Here is a 17,273-nt window from a genome sequence, read left to right as displayed (position 1 = left end):
TTCCCCTAATGCGGTGCTCATTGGAACTTCAAGTCCTCCTGCAGAGCCCGCATACGCCATCTCGCGTGTCTAACCATCAGGATGCAGGAGGCCATGAGACCAACAGCCTCAGAGTCAACCACACTGAAATCCAAGAAAGAGACTGAAATATTGGAATCATAACCTGAATTTCCTGGACTCGCTGCACTGTGTCTATAACAGCTCCGATGAAAGGGAGCGGCTGAGAAAGCATCAGGTGTGACTTCGGCACATTTATAGAGAACCCTAGCGAATGCAGGAGGTCCACCGTAGTCTGAAGGTGGGATACAACTGTCTGGGGTGAGGACGCCTTCAACAGCCAGTCGTCAAGGTAGGGGAAGACTGAAAGCCCTAAATGGGCCGAAGCCACTTCTTCGGAATCAGAAAGTAGCGGGAATAAAAGCCACTGCCTACTTCTGAAACTGGAACCCTTTCTCTATAGCCCCTTTGGCCAAAAGGGTTGTAACTTCCTTCTTGGAGCAGCTTTAACTAATCCTCCGCTAGTCGTTCCTGACTCTGCAGAATAGTAGTAGAAAAAGAAAGGAACGGAAGTGAATAGCCCTCCTGGACGATCTTCAAGACCCACTTGTCTGTTGTAACAGATCTCCAGCAGGGGAGATGATGACAAATTCTCCCACCCACTCGAGTAGTGTGGTCCTGCAGAATCAGCCTAGGAGTGCTTGGAGGCTGCGGTTGCCGGGGACAGTGTGGTAGACTACTTCTTGCCTCCATTCTGAGGACGGAATGTACCGCGTCCATGTCCATGCAGGGCTTGGGAAGTCTGTGCGGGACGGTGGCTAGGATAGGGTTGACGTGGCTGGAAACCCCTTCCGTTGCCACGAAAGGAAGACTGGCTACGAGGAGTGAAGGAGGCCAAAGGACCTAGCCTTAGCTCTAGAGTCCTTGAACCTGACCAGGGCCGAGTCTGCCTTTTCCTCAACAAGGTGGGTTCCATCAATAGGCATGTCCATCAAATTGGCCTGGACATCCCCAGAGAAGCAAGATGTGCAAAGCCAGGCGTGGCGCCTCAAGGCCACCGTCACTGAAATAGACCTGCCCCTCGAATCAGTCGTATCCAAACACCCTTGTATGGTGTATTTTGCCACATCTCTCCCGTCCTTGACAGACTGGAAGAGTACAGCCCGGGCCTCCTCCGGAAATTGTGGCAGCACCTGCGCCACCGTCTCCCAAACAGAGTGGGAGAAACGGCCCAATAAGCATGCGGTATTCACCGATCACAATGCCAGACTGGAGGAAAAAAAAACCTTCTTCCCTAATGGGTCCAGTCTCTTGGATTCCCTATCAGGAGGGGAGGAAGGGAATGCGCCCTGGGAAGTAGAGGCCTGCCCCACCAAACTTTCTGGGGTGGGGTGTCGGCTGAGGAACTTTGGGTCACCTGGTGCTGGCCGATGGCGGCGGGCAATCGTCCTGTTCACAGGAGCCCCTGCGATAGGCTTGGACCAAGTTCCTTGTAGAACGTCTGTAAGTGTCTCATTAAAGGGCAAAAGGGTTTCAGAGGTAGAAGCCCCATGTCAAAGCACTTAGATCAGGAGATTAGTTCTGACCTGCACTGAGGGCAGTTCTAGTCCAAGGACCTCAGCAGCCCTCTTAACCACCATAGCAAAGGACGCCCCATCCTCCGTAGCCACTGTAGGTGGAGAGAGCATGCCAGAGTTTGGGGAAGTATCCAGACCACTGGCTTCCCCAAGTTCCCCATACCAGTCGATTGTCTCCTCAGAGACATCCTGATTCTCTAGAGGGTCTCTAGACCCCTCCCATTCCTCTCCTGAGCCTAACACGTCCACAAATTACTCAGGCAACAACATAGAACCACTGGGTTCTGTCTACATTGGAATCTGCATCGTACGACAACGTTCCGGCTCCGTGTCGTCGGGATAAGGATGGGGCTTGTGCCACCGACAGCCACCGGCACGGACATCTGGTTCGACACCGGGGAAGGCAGTGTTGGTACGAATGGAGTCAAACTGGATCCAAGATTGGATCCTTGAGGCCCCACCGGCACCGTAGCAGACTGCGTTAAACCCGATGGGGCCCCATCGACCCAGCGGGCTCACCAACAGGGTCATTCCGCTCAAATACACGGCTCATGGCCTCATAAAAAATGCTTCATTTCAGCGGGAGTAACTCTGGCTCCCGGAAATGGAGGGAGGCGCGAAGTCGACTCTGGGTCCGGCTCCGCAGAACCGTGCCTAGAGCGTCGGTGCTCCTTACCTCTTTTGACGACGGATGCCAGTTGAGGTGAATCCGAAGTCCGGTTGGACTTCTTCTTCAAATGGGAGTAAGACAACTTAGGGCTCCGTGAGCGATCTCAGGACCTCCTCTTCTTCGTACTGGATCGTGACCTCCTCGGAGTCTGGCTAAACAGTGTCGAATGCCGGGCCGCGAGCAATTTCAACGCCCGCTCCCTCAAGGTCTACGGAGCCATCACCCGGCAGTCTAAACAAGACTTCGAATCGCACATGAAGTCGTCAAAAATATCAACAAAAGTCAAGAAAAAAGCCTGTCAAAAAGTCGCAGAGGGGTAGCTCTTCCCCGATCGGCACTTAACTGGCGCTGAAAGAAAAGAACTGACGTCCGTGCGCCTGGGTGGTGCCTATGTAGGCACTGTGACGTCATAACAGACGCCACTGACGTCACGCGGAGCCGAATGGAGCCACCAGACGTTGTGCGCAAGGGGTATTGCTCAGCAAAAGTTTCCGGATCCAGCCTGACGCCTGGGAAAATTCATAGGTAAGGAATCTGCAGGTTGAAGCCTCTATCAGATCAGAAAGATAAACCAAGTTTTTCACTGTGTGCTGCAAAGGTTGTAACCTGCCTCCTGCAAAGTTACACCCAACCTTTTTACTCCCATATCAGAGGCAACCACAAAGAGAAGACGTTTTCTCTCACGTGAGTGTGCCGAGGAAGAAACTGGACAAAATGGGCTTGACATATTTGAGGATGTTACTTATCTATTTCTTCTCTCTCTGTCTACTTTCCTCTTATCTACTCATGCCTCCTTCCTTCTAACTTATTGCGTCTCTGAAGATGTCTGCAAGTGGCACCTGATGTAAATAAACAGATACATTCTCACTCATCCTAGATGCAAACTGTAGTATTGTTTGCTTTGATTAGGTATAGAACAGAAAGCAGTTTATTGTTTTGCCCATGTGTTGATCTTAACTGAATCTGTAGACTTGAAATCAATTGCAGGAGAAATAAACTAGCCTTTAAATATGACCATTGTTTGTGCTCACTGTGAGACATGGAGAGTACTGGAACCTCACTGGGATCTCAGCACATCATGGATTTATTTTACATTTCTAGATAATGAAACAAGTAAGGTCCAATGCTCAAAAATATTTTTGACCCCTATGATGAAGCTTGACACCAAGGGCCCTTTTGGTGTATGAGGGGTATTTTAACAGAACTGTGTGTTTTCCACCACTGTAGGAAACACTCATATTCAGGGTGGACACAGCCCAACATCTATCTGAAGGTGGATCTTTATGGTTTCTATATGATGTTATTTTTCTCCATGAGACTCACCTCCTCTGCCACAACACCCCCCGCACGGCACACCCCATGTACCCCATCTGCCATTGGGCATATACCCCCACCAAGACACCTGGAGTTGCAATTATATGTATGGCGATCTTCTGTTTTAAGGTCTTGTGTGTGGTGCGGGATGGGGAAGGTCGTTTCTTGAAGCTAAGTATACACCACGCTCACACACCCTGACTCTTTTAAACATCTACGCTCCCGACCAGGTCTAAGACGGCTACATCAGAGGAATGCTTAAAAAACACTTATCGCTGGATATGGTGTTGGGGGAGGGGGTGGGGGGAAGAATGGGGGAGGGGAGACCTCAATCTGGTCTGGGACCCTGACCTCGACAGCAGCACCGCCTCCTACCAGGGAACTGGTGCTGTGTCTGCAACCCTCAAACGTGACATTGCAGACATTGGCCTAGTTGACGCATGGGGATACCGAAACCCAGACACCTGGAATTTCTCTATTTTCTCCCATGTCCACCATTCATACTCACAAACTGATTATCTCTTTCTCAGCCACTCCCTACTGCGCGCTGAACACTACCCTCATATAAGACATTTCCATCTCTGACCACGAACACCTGGAGCTCACTTTGAGGTAAAGGCTCAATCATGCCTGTGTTGGCTCCTCCCCATACAACTACTACATGACCCAGTAGATGTGGAGGACGTTCGAAAAACAATAGCGAACTACTTTGAACACACACCCTGATATTTTGACACACTCTCAGGTACGGGTTTAAGGCCAGTGTTCTAGTTGCAATTAGTACTATATCCATCGCCCGGACACGGGAGGCCAAACGGGTGAGGTTCTGTGACAATCATAATGATGTTTTTGACTCGTTCGCATATGGACGAGTTTGGTATCTATGAACCGCAAATGACGAGTTTAGTGGGTGTACGCGTTTTCGTTACGCTGGCCTGAACCCTTCGTCTTCATGGGTTTCTCCATCTGAACCCACGGGTTCCATTTTAGATACGGCATCCATTTTGTCTCTTGCCCTCAAGTAGCCAGCGAACGGACACTGTCCGCTTCGTGACCCTGGGATTCCCAAGCTCTTGCGGAAGACACGTGTTCCTTTGAGGACGTCTTTATGATGAGGGGGATGACACTGCAAAGGCAGATGGCTCCGCTTGGGGCTCATCTTGCCGTGCCGGTCTATTGTTTCAGCCGTGCATGTATTAGGCACGAATCCTTTGATCCTGCAATTGTGCTTTCGATATTACCCCCTACACTCTTTTCCAATCTGTTGTCTTTTCCTTGCACCTGTTTCTGTCTCTTTTCCTAACTCGTTTACAGCTAGAATGGAATGTACTTAATGATGGGATAACGTACTTTTACAGTTGGGAACCGGCGATGCTACTGTAATTATGTTCCGGGCTCCTGAATACATGAAAGCAACCCTTTTGAAGTCTACTGTGGGAATCGAGTTGTAACCTTTTGTTCGCCATGTTGTGCTATGACCAAAATATGTATAAAAGGAGCGATCCACTGTTGCAATTCGAAGCAGTCTCTCAGAACCTATACGTGGTGTACTTCTTGCGATTTCTGTATCCCTGCAGTAAATAAACCTTGATCTTTGACGCCGAAGGAAGTGTCCCGTGTCTCTGTGATTTGTACGCCGGAACAGGTAACCCACGAAGGTTTTAGGTGTTGTTCCCTGGCACCGCTGGGCCTTAGAATAGCCCAGTCCTTCACTGGTTGAGACCAGCCTTGCGCCAGACATTAAGGAGTTGGTGTGTCTTGACCACTCCGCACCATCCCAGCACAATAAACGTCACCTAGCTTTGCTAAGGGACAGGGTATGGGCTCATTGTGCAAACAAAGCAGAGCGCTCCTTACTTGCACTAAAACAAAAATATTATTAGGGAGGTAATAAGGTGGGAGCCCTTTTGCGTCGAAAGCTATGGCAGCAAAGAGCCCGCAACTCATATCCTGGGCTCTGGAAAGTGGATGGAACCTGGGCAACCTCAGAAGTGGCCAAACACCAGGCGTTCCGCGACTTCTATCGCACTCTTTATAATGGTGAAGGCGCCTCTCAAGAGGACATTGACTGCTACCTTACAGGCTGTAGGTGGGAAACTCTCAATCAAATACACTCGAAGGTGCTTGAAGCCCCTATTTCAGCTGAGCAGCTCCAGTGCTCCTTGAAGGGCCTCCCTCTTGTCAAAACCCCTGGGTCCTGATGGTGTCTAGGTAATCTTCTATCGTAAATGTATTCCCCCGACTACAAGAGCATTTGCTGTCTCTGTTTAATATCACAGCCACTTCGGGTCTCACCCCCACTATGTCAGAGGGAGAAATTATGTTGATTCCAAAACAAGGCAATGACTCTTCCCATTGTGCTATACCAAAATGATAGCAGATAGGCTGGAACCATATCTCCCGGGCCTTAAAGACCCAGACCAGGTTGGCTTTTTCCATAACAGACACTGGGCCGACAATGTCCACCGACTGGAACATCCAGTGGAGCAATCCCTTTGTCATGCTATCCAGACTAGCTTTCTCTCACTTGATGGAGAGAAGGCACTTGATAGGGTCCGTTGGATATTCTTAAAATCAGTCCTTCACAGAATAGGTTTAGATCCCTCGCTGCTCACTAGAATAATGGTCTCCTATACCTCTCCTAGCACTAGAATTCGGGTGAACGGGGGCATGTCCCAAACTATATATCTGAGGGGAACAAGACAGGGCTGTCCCCTATCTCCCCCCCTTATATTTGCCCTTGCAGTGAAGCCCTTGGCCGTTGCCATTTGACAAACAGAAGACATTGTGGACATACGCTTTGGGGGAGCATTCACAAATTCACCCTTTTCGCAGATGACCTTATATTGACCGTTGCCTAGCCAGAGTTCTCCCTCCCGGCACTGGTACGGACTCTGAGCGCATCTGAAAAGTTCTTAGGTTTCAAAATCAATGTGTCTGAATCTAAACCCAACCATCCCCCGCCAACCTACTGGTGCTGCAGTCCCTCATGCCTTTTCAGTGGGCCCCTCGCTCTATTTAATACATGAACATCAAACTCACGCCATCTTTAGCTACATGCTCTATCCTGGAAGCCACTTCAGGCTTCTTGGCTAGGTTGCTTAAACGTGGTGAGATGTACCTCCTTCCCAGAATCCTCTAATTCTTCCAAACCCTGCCCACCTCAAACACTCAAAACAAGATTATGTGCCTCCAACACAACATACACACATTCATTTGAGAGGGTAAGTGCCCTCGATTTTCAAATACGTTTTTAATATTACCCCGAGATAGTGGGGATTAAGGTTCCCCAGCCTCCGAGTACTACTGGGTGGCCCACCTACGCTATATTTCACAGTGGGTTGTGAGGGAAAACGACAAGCACTGGTTGAATATGGACCGGGCCATGGCTTGTCTGCCCCTGTGGGATCTGACGCAGCTCCCTATACACATGAGGCCACAGAGTTCCTATTTCACAAAACCTACAAAAACAGTATTGGAGATGTGGTACAAAGTAGCTCTGAAATAACGTCTTACTACCTTCCCTTTGCCCAAACACTCCCCTGGCATGAAACCCGGAATTTGCACCAGCCCTACAACCAAACGCTTTCAATCATTGGAAGAAGGGAGAATTCTGCACCCTCAGGGATTTGTTTGAGGGCAAATCCTTTAAAACTTTTGACCAATGCCAACAAGATTTTCGTCTTCCTGCTACACTAAGGTACAGTACCTTCAACTCCCCGACTGGGTCCTCTCCCCACCTAAATCACAGGGAGCGACGCACCAGTTCATCGATTTTAAGACCCTAGTCCGATCTTTAGACGGGACTTGTGGGCTTATATGTTAGATTCTCCCAACACTCCACCCCACTCAGCACACATCCTTACTAAACACAATGGCATGCAGAGGTTGGTGGAGATATAACTAAGAAACAATGGGAACAACTTTGGAGCGATATAACTTGAATACATAAATGAATTACTCACCAAGAATTAGCAAACAAAGCAATGACATGCTGGTATCTCACACCGAGCACTACTTTCCCCGCCTCCTCACCCATTTGCTGCGGTTGTATGATGGCGCCGGAAGACTTCAGACACACATGGTGGTCCTGCCCAATCATCCACAACTTTTTGGAAGGAAATCCTTATCCACTTACGAATTTATACTTGATGATAATTCTAGGTTTTCCGACCCCCGCTCTAGCAAGCCATCACCCATGCAGAATGGCACCTAATTAGTCACGTTAGGTGCTAAAAAGCAACTAGTAGCCTTAAATGTGAAAAGAACACATGCCCCTCCAATAGTTGAATGGTACGCACACATGTGGCAAGTCTTGGCCATGGACTGCTATCTCATAAAATCGCCCATACAGAGGGGAAATTCACCCACACTTGGCAGCCCCTCATACATTACTTTTCTCGACTAGAACACTCATGCTTTACACCCCCTAGACTATATCATTTATAGGGTCTTCAAAAATAACCTTCTGTCCTGAAGATGGTCTCATCAGTTCACCATTAGAGACCGAAACGTTGACTCACGCTTTTTCTTTGTTGCATTTAATATTTCAATTGTAATCAGTGAGAAAAGCGTAGACAACTGTTCCAAAGAAGTGGAGAATTCATCTTTTTAATATGTACTTCTTGCAACATTGCGGATACTGATTTTGTACCCTTTTTAATCTTTTGAAATGTATTAAATACAAACAATACATATACACCCGTTCTGCTTCTCTTTTTCTACACTTAGATCACCAATTGTGACTACTATAATTTGTATGATTAATCAGTGTTGCATATTTGCACGACTGACTGAAATTATTCTAGGTCACAAATTTACGCTATTTGTTTTGAGTTATAAATAATATGAACAAAATCCATTGAAGGTATCTTTACCCACTCATGCTTCACACCTCCTAGACTCAAAGCCCTTCAGCTTTTTGACTGAAACCTCATGGCTTGTCACCTCTCTTTTCCCCATGTCTCTCCCTCATAGGTCCTGATGAGTTCACGGCAGCCGATAGATGGTCATCTTCATTCTCATGTCCTCTTTTCAAGGCACGTTTCTGTTTTTCTTATTGTTATGTTGCATGTCACCCTCCCCCCTTTCATTTTAACTCATTCCCCTAATAGTCCTCAGGGCCTCCTACGCCCTTTGGTGGCCCTATTACAGCAACACAATTGTGATGCAGCTTTTGTGAGAAGTTGGCCTGGTATATGCTGTCCACTAATTAAAGTGGGCACCTTGCACCAGTTCATCGACCCTTATTGATGATTAGGTCAAAGACCACCTTTAAAGAAAGCTATCCTAGTGGTAGCTGTGGAGACCAGCCTTCAGGCGAAGTCTCGAAGGAATGTAAAGCATCTTGTTTTACCAGATTAGAACCTCATTAATAACCAAATGAAAGAAGAACCACACAAGAGATTCATAAAATATATGTATTTTGTACTAAACACTCTACTAACCTCTTTATGAGATTAGAGCACAAAGCACACAATATTAAATCACTAGAACAGTATATAGCACAACACACAGTGGGCTCCAAGGGGAGACCAAACTATATACTAAGAAAGTGGTATAACAACCACGACTTAACTAGATACAGTGCCTAGAGCATGTAGAATCGCTGGGACCCCAAGTAACCACGCAAAGTAGTGACAGAGGGGACCCACGGAGGACTGGTGCAGTGGGAGAACACAGATGTGAGCTACGAACAACTCTATGGGAAAGACGCAGTTGGAAAACAAGGTTCTAAGGCCAGCACCCTTGTGATTACCAGAGTACCCGTGTTACCTATCCCAGGGGAGCCGATGTGAGAAGAACCTGAAAGCAGAGGGGACAGAGTCTGGGTCACTTCAAAGAGACCAGGTGCTCGGTAGACCAGCCCATGGAACACTCGTGGAGTGTAGGCTGGAAATCTTCAGTGCAATCACTGCTCAGGGTCAAGACTACACGTAGCCCAAAGCACAGCTCGGGATCGCCAAAAAGCATATGCTGCTGCAAATGTACGCGGTGGACAGAAGTTCAGGTTGCACGGTCACCACGAAGGTTACTGGTCTCAGAATTGCTGAGAGGGCAGATCGACCTCAGGGACGCACGGGAACCAACCTCCTGTGTTGCAGAAATCGTCGGAGTCCTCAGGAGCTCGGGAGATGCAAACCGGTCAGATGCGTTAAAGGTGCCTGCAGCTCCGGGGAGTAACTCCTTTACCCCAAGGGAGATTCTTCTGTCATCCTGCGTAGTGTAGCTCGTCGAAGTACTTGATTTCTGCTTGCAGAGTATAGTCCAGGTAACATTTAAAGTCCTGTAGTCAGGGTTCCTACTTTATACCCAAGGAAGGGGTTGGACAAACTCCGAGGACCTTGCTAGGGGAGGGACAGAACAGAGGGGTGGTTACACCCATATCCTTTGTCCAGTTTCGTGCCGGAGCAGGAGCAAATGGCTCCTACAACTGGATTGAGCTGGACTATGCACAGGGACTCCAAATGTGCCCCCAGTGCAGACTTTCAGGCACTCTCACAGTGCACCCACCCATCCCCAATACACTAAAGCATGTCTGGGAAGTGGTCACACCTCCCTGTGAAAGGAAACCTATTGTTTAACATTCCCCTGCTCGAACCCCGCTCAGCAGCAGGAGGGCAGACTCGTGTCTGTGGCTGGCAGCATCCATTTTGTGCTGCCCAGGTCGAGAAAGCTGGTACCGGGTAGACCGATGACCCACAGTAGTGGTTCTACAAGGGAGGAATCATACCTCTCACACCAGTTACTGGTGTGGAGGTATGATTCCAAGGTGTTTGACACCAAACACAACATGTTTATAAGCAGCCGTTTTAAAATTAGCTTTTACCACAAGGGTATAATGCACTTAAGTATAATGGTTTGGCTGCACCACAGACAACCCCAGGGAATAGATTCCGAAGGCTGCAGAGGGGCTCTGCTCATGCAGGGGCACCCTCTCACACAAAACCCAGCACCCTGCCTTCAGGATTGATAAGGCCTGCCATAGGGGTGACTTATATGTGTATAGATTTAGAATAGATATAGGTGATCTATACCTAAGTAAGGGATGCATGCCACACCTTACAAAGGCTGCAGTAGCAGACCTGTGGTGTCAGTTTGAATGGTCTCTCAGAGGTGGCATAATACATGCTGCAGCCCCTGGGAGGCCTCTGGGGTACCTATGCCCTGGGTACATGGTGTACCATATACTAGGGACTGATAAGGGTACCTCAGTATCCAATCTGGAGTGTACCTAAAGTACATGCTATCAATTTAGAGGAGAAAGCAGCTTGACTGGGGCCCTGGATAGCAGGATCCCAGAAAGTCTAAGCCGAAAACAGTGAAACATCAGTATAAAGTGGGGGTAACTATAAGAAGCAGATCCTACTCTCCTACAGCTATATTAAATCTGCTGGCCTTTGCCAGCACATTGTAATGGGATATTGAAACCTTGATGTAACCAAAGTGTAACGCTTTTTCATTGTTATCTTTGTATAATAAAACTGTCAATAAAGAGATGTGCAAATAAAAAGATAAACAGGTTCTCTCCTCTGTACCAACTGGACTGGACCAAAAGTTAAAACAGACTATTACCCTCACCCTTCGTATCAATGGTGCTGGATCAAACCAATGATCCAATATTCCAAAGAGTGCTTGCAAAGACTATCTGGAGCGAGGAGAGCACGAGTCTTCCTAACAGCTATGTGTTGGTCTGAGCTCCACTCTCTTTATTGCAAGCAGTGCCTTCCATTACAACTGAAACACCTTTCAAGCTTTGAGGAGCTTTAGACTGATGACAGACTTTTGGACCCAGCTTGAGGACACAGTAGAATGCCATCCAGTGTTCCGAATTAGAGTATGCTCCAAAATAAAAGTCATTGTGGCAACATCATTTAGTTTAATTCATTTTCCTCAACTTAAAAATAAATAAAAAAGTAGTGCGGAAGTAATTTTTAAAAAAAAAACGGTTTCACGCTTCTGGGTACAGCTCTTCACACCAAACGTATTTCTATAGGTTAAACCTGGTAGCACGGAGATATTGGCAATAACAACGTATAATGTTAGTTACACAGACTTCCTCACAGTGCCTATAACACAGAGAATTTAAAGAATGCCGAAAAAGGGGACGGTCTGCAAGCTAAAGATTGTGGGTTTTGGATCCGCATCTCATGGTCACATCCGAGACGTAAGCTGCGCCCCGGGTAAAATGATGCAGTGCCCTATAACATCTCCGGCATCTTAGGGCCCTATTTGTAGGGGCTGAGTTCAGAGACACCATGACTACTCTATTACAGGGCCTCCCTGTTGCCACTGAACAGGATTTCAATGACTCCGACACTTGATGAATCATACAAGACTCCCTGCCTCTGCTTGCGGGATACGCTGAAACAGCAAAGCTGTGCCCATAACATAAGTAACTGCAACACCTTCCAAGAGTGTGTGAACCTGGCCGGGGCCACACGTACTCGACCCTGGCGTTACACTTGCATCCTCCGGCAGGCACTGATGCTGAACGACAGTACTGGCGGATCAGCACTCCCTCTGACCATGTTCCCTCACTCAACCCTGAACAACAGTACTGGCGGAACAGCCCTCCCTCTGACCATATTCCCTCACTCAACCCTGAACAACAGTACTGGCGGAACAGCCCTCCCGTATCCATGTTCCCTCACTCAACCCTGAACGACAGAACTGGCGGATCAGCACTCCCTTTGACCATCTTTCTCACTCGACCCTGAACGACAGTACTGGCGGAACAGCCCTCCCTCCGACCACGTTCCCTCACTCAACCCTGAACGACAGTACTGGCCCAAAAGCCCTCCCTCTGGCCATGTTCCCTCACTCAACCCTGAACGACAGTACTGGCGGAACAGCCCTCCCTCCGACCATGTTCCATCACTCGACCCTGAACGACAGTACTGGTGGAACAGCCCTCCCGTATCCATGTTCCCTCACTCGACCCTGAACGACAGTCCTGGCGGAACAGCACTCCCTCTGACCTTGTTCCCTCACTCGACCCTGAACGACAGTACTGGCAGAACAGCCCTCCCTCCGACCATGTTCCCTCACTCGACCCTGAACGACAGTACTGGGGGAACAGCACTCCCTTCGACCATGTTCCCTCACTCGATCCTGAACGACAGTACTGGCGAAACAGCACTCCCTTCGACCATGTTCCCACACTCGATCCTGAACGACAGTACTGGCGGATCAGCACTCCCTCTGACCTTGTTCCCTCACTCGACCCTGAACGACAGTACTAGCGGAACAGCACTCCCTCCGACCTTGTTCCCTCAGGGTGTTGAGCAGGACTTGCAAAGCATACAAACCACGAGACAGTATCCAAAACTTTGTCCCCGCGCTCATGTTCACACTTTGACGCACCAACTAGCATTTTGTCGGCTCGGACTTTAATTTCTAAATTAGTTGCAAGAAGCAATAGTTTTTTTTTCAATGCCACAGGACTTCGCATACGTCAGCGCCTTGCAGAGCTTGCTTTAAAACTGTACATTACTTACTTCATGGAAGGCCTCTATGCCAGAGGAAAGGAGAGAACATGCTGGTTCGATACGATGCCTCAACTTATAAACACTGAAGGGTGCTTTTAACAGGAGATCTCAAGCCTAACACATGCAAACGGAAGTTATACTAACTTCCATGTAACTGCACAACATTTACCTGGCCAAAGTTTTCTTCGTCTATACAAAACATGAGGTCCAGCTCTGTTGGGTCGTTTTCCAGTATCCATTTCAATGAATTGTAATACTCGCTGTCCTAAATGAAGAAATAGAACAATGAGAAAGATATATAATTGCCTGTTGCAGACTGAGTAAACAAGAACAATAATGTGCATACTGTACTCTGGACAAAATGGAACATAGGCAAATATTTCACCATTTTGTTTTCAATGTTCCTATAAGTAAACATCATACATGAAAGCAGTACAAAAACAGTTATATAGTGAATCAAACATAAAAAAGAAATACTTAAAAATGAAAAATAGAAATGGTTTTATTTGCTAAAATATTTCAAAAAAATCAAACCCTATTTTTGGGTTCTACTTTTTGTGGGCATAAAAAGCTGTGGGTTTGTCCAAATCAGAATGCAGACCTCCGAGACGCTTGCCGAGATGCATGCTTGGCATGTGCTGCAATAGGGTGTGTAATTCATGAAAGAAAGGTCCCCATAAACACATGCAATGGGTTGCAGTGTGGCTGCTCAGGGTGTGAAAGATGTTGGCGGACTTCACAGAATGGGTGTCGATTCAAGCCACGTCCTCCTTGCCAATGGCACTCGGTCTAGTCTAGACTATCGTCCTTGTTTAATAAATCAGTACAGATAATTCTGAAATCTTCACCTTCTCATCGTTCAACCAAGCTAGCCAGGTTATCATCGCCTCAATGCTAGTACTTGTTTGACTTCCTCCTGTTCATCAGTACCTAAATAAAACGGATTCTTCTTTTCCTAATTCTTTGTACCAGCTATCGGTATTCTTGCTTAGCCCTCCTCATCCCTTTGGGAGTACATACAGAATCACCCAACCCGACCTATTTCTTTCTGCACTCTCACCCTCACCCCCGAAGTGACGTGGAATTACGTTCAAAGCTGCCTACTTTCGAACTGGGGAACCAGGTTCGAGTCTCTGCATCGGCTCAACATCCTGTGATTCTGGCTAAAATCACTTCATCTTCCCGTGCCCAAATAAAAAAGTGAATGTGACCTAGTATAACAAGTTCGAGCTATAGAAACACTGGAGAGAGAAGAAAAAAAAACAGCCACCCACCCACCCATACAAACCTTTGCAAGGAAAAAATGCCCTCATAGATCAGAACTTTGCTTTTAGCCCTTCAAACCTAACCCCCAAGCGGCACGAGGAAACAAGAAACTTAAACTGAGCAAGGACAACTGGAACAAGGTACAGGAAGACTCAGGAGCCAGGAACACTGGGTCAGGTTATGCATCGACTTCCTTAGACTCAACAAAAACAGCTGGGATTGGGAACTATGAGCTTAACCAAGCTGGACAAGACAGCTAGTCCCTAAATCCAATCAATAGGTTTCCTAATTAGAATTCCAGCATGAAGATTCGATGAGGAACACCTGCATAAGAGCACTCAACAACGTACTGTGACCACCCACACCATCATTCACCTGACACACTGCAAAAAGCAGTTGATCACAACTTGTCGTACAGGTTCCAATAAGATTCAAAGCGATGGACGACATCTCCACTGCTGTTCGAGTTAAGTAGCGGATCAGAAGACTTGCACCCCTAACACGATGTACTCTACAGAAACAACTCCATACGATTTTTGATAGCAGGTTGCAACACCCACATCATGCTCTGGGCTGAAGCCTTTCTATAAACATTGTGGCAAACCCATGAAACTAACAAGCATTTACAATGCAATGGTCTCGGCATCATTAAAGGTGGAGCTATTGGCATTGCTCATGACTTTTCTTTTTTTTCTTTAAATCATAAATAGATGGCATTGTCATTTACATTGCCAATACACAGCACTCTGCACTCAACAGCACACACAACTCTGCACCTGCACTCACTGCTCTGCACACTCACTCTGCACTCACTACTCTGCACTCACTGCTCTGCACTCACTACTCACTGCTCTGCACTCACTACTCACTACTCTGCACTCACTACTCACTACTCTGCACTCACTACTCACTACTCTGCACTCACTACTCACTACTCTGCACTCACTACTCACTACTCTGCACTCACTACTCTGCACTCACTACTCTGCACTCACTACTCTGCACTCACTACTCTGCACTCACTACTCTGCACTCACTACTCTGCACTCACTACTCTGCAATGTGCACTCACTACTCACTACTCTGCACTCACTACTCTGCACTCACTACTCACTACTCTGCACTCACTACTCTGCACTCACTACTCACTACTCTGCACTCACTACTCTGCACTCACTACTCTGCACTCACTACTCTGCACTCACTACTCTGCACTCACTACTCTGCACTCACTACTCTGCACTCACTACTCTGCACTCACTACTCTGCACTCACTACTCTGAACTCACTACTCACTACTCTGAACTCACTACTCACTACTCTGAACTCACTACTCACTACTCTGCACTCACTACTCACTACTCTGCACTCACTACTCTGCACTCACTACTCACTACTCTGCACTCACTACTCTGCACTCACTACTCACTACTCTGCACTCACTACTCTGCACTCACTACTCTGCACTCACTACTCACTACTCTGCACTCACTACTCTGCACTCACTACTCTGCACTCACTACTCTGCACTCACTACTCACTACTCTGCACTCACTACTCACTATTCACTACTCTGCACTCACTACTCACTATTCACTACTCTGCACTCACTACTCACTATTCACTACTCTGCACTCACTACTCACTACTCTGCACTCACTACTCACTACTCTGCACTCACTACTCTGCACTCACTACTCTACACTCTGCACTCACTACTCACACTCTGCACTCACTACTCACACTCTGCACTCACTACTCTGCACTCACTACTCACACTCTGCACTCACTACTCACACTCTGCACTCACTACTCTGCACTCACTACTCTGCACTCACACTTACACTCTGCACTCAACTCTGCACGCTGCATTCACACTCTGCACACTCACTCTGCACTCACTACTTCACACTCTGCACTCACACTCTGCTCACTCACTCTGCACTCACTACTACTCACTCTGCACTCACTACTTCACACTCTGCACTCACACTCTGCACTCACTACTTCACACTCTGCACTCTGCGCACTCTGAACTGTGCGCACTCTGCACTCACACTATAATAATCCTTCTGCAGAATTCCTCTAAAGTATAAGCAGCTTGGGTTTTTCCTATAGGCGCCAAAGAGTCAATGATAGGAAAAGAGGGCAGAGAGTGCTAAACCCATCTCCCCACCCACAGACAACAAAAAATTATCTTCTGCGTTACTTTGTTCTAATAATATGAATAAGGAATTTAAAGTATATGTATGGGCGAGTGGAAGGTGATCTATCGTATTCAATATATTTTAACACAATTGGTGTTCATGGTTACCTTTACAAACGTGAGATGAAGATGATGCTCACTTTTTAGTTATATAAGGATATTTTGTCGAGTACATTCAAGTTCAACCCACTGGCTGTAAGCAACAAGCTGAGGATCAACGGGCGCGAAACAGCGTGGCGGGCGCGCACGAGACGCAGCGTGGGCGTGCACATCAGCTGAAGATCCCTGGAGAAGACACTGAGTCTGCCTGCTGCCATGACTGACCCACTGCGAGGGAAAGAGCCCGGTGAGTGGGGGTCGAAGGGGGGCGGCAGAGAGGGAGTGGGCAGAGAGGGAGGGTGTGTGTGTGTGTGTGTGTGTGTGCATGCGTGCGTGCGTGAGTGTGTGCTTCCGTGAGTGTGAAGCACTCACGGAAGGGTGAAGAGCAAGAGATGTGCACGGCTCCAGGAGGCTCGGCGTGCGCGTCCACGAGATGCAATCGGCGCTCGTTCACCGCTCTGGCTCCGTTGAGAGTGAACTCAGTCACAATAGGTCTCGAAGCCGAGACCTAAAAAATGGGGAACCTTATGAACAAACAGACCTCTTTCTACAGATGAAATAATCAGTTATGCATGACAAATTAACTTGGTCTCATTTTATTCAATGTATATTCATCTTTTCTTAAATACAATGAGAAACACGTATTATTGCTT

General features: G+C 47.5%; 1 protein-coding gene across 28 annotated transcripts in view; it reads right to left on the bottom strand.

The window, feature by feature from the left end:
• NEDD4L (NEDD4 like E3 ubiquitin protein ligase) overlaps window positions 1-17,273 on the bottom strand; it is a 1,724,212-nt gene that overhangs the window by 175,893 nt on the left and 1,531,046 nt on the right. For all 28 annotated transcript variants that reach the window (XM_086960462.1, XM_086960464.1, XM_086960467.1 and 25 more), the window contains one exon: window positions 13,219-13,314. In XM_086960462.1, the coding sequence (XP_086816588.1) occupies window positions 13,219-13,314 (96 nt within the window). The remainder of the gene's footprint in view (window positions 1-13,218; window positions 13,315-17,273) is intronic.

This window comes from Lissotriton vulgaris, chromosome 3_1 (assembly GCF_964263255.1).
Source record: "Lissotriton vulgaris chromosome 3_1, aLisVul1.2, whole genome shotgun sequence".
Lineage (NCBI taxonomy): Eukaryota > Metazoa > Chordata > Amphibia > Caudata > Salamandridae > Lissotriton > Lissotriton vulgaris.
Note: the sequence above shows the minus strand (reverse complement) of the source record. Positions and strands in the feature narration are given on the sequence as shown.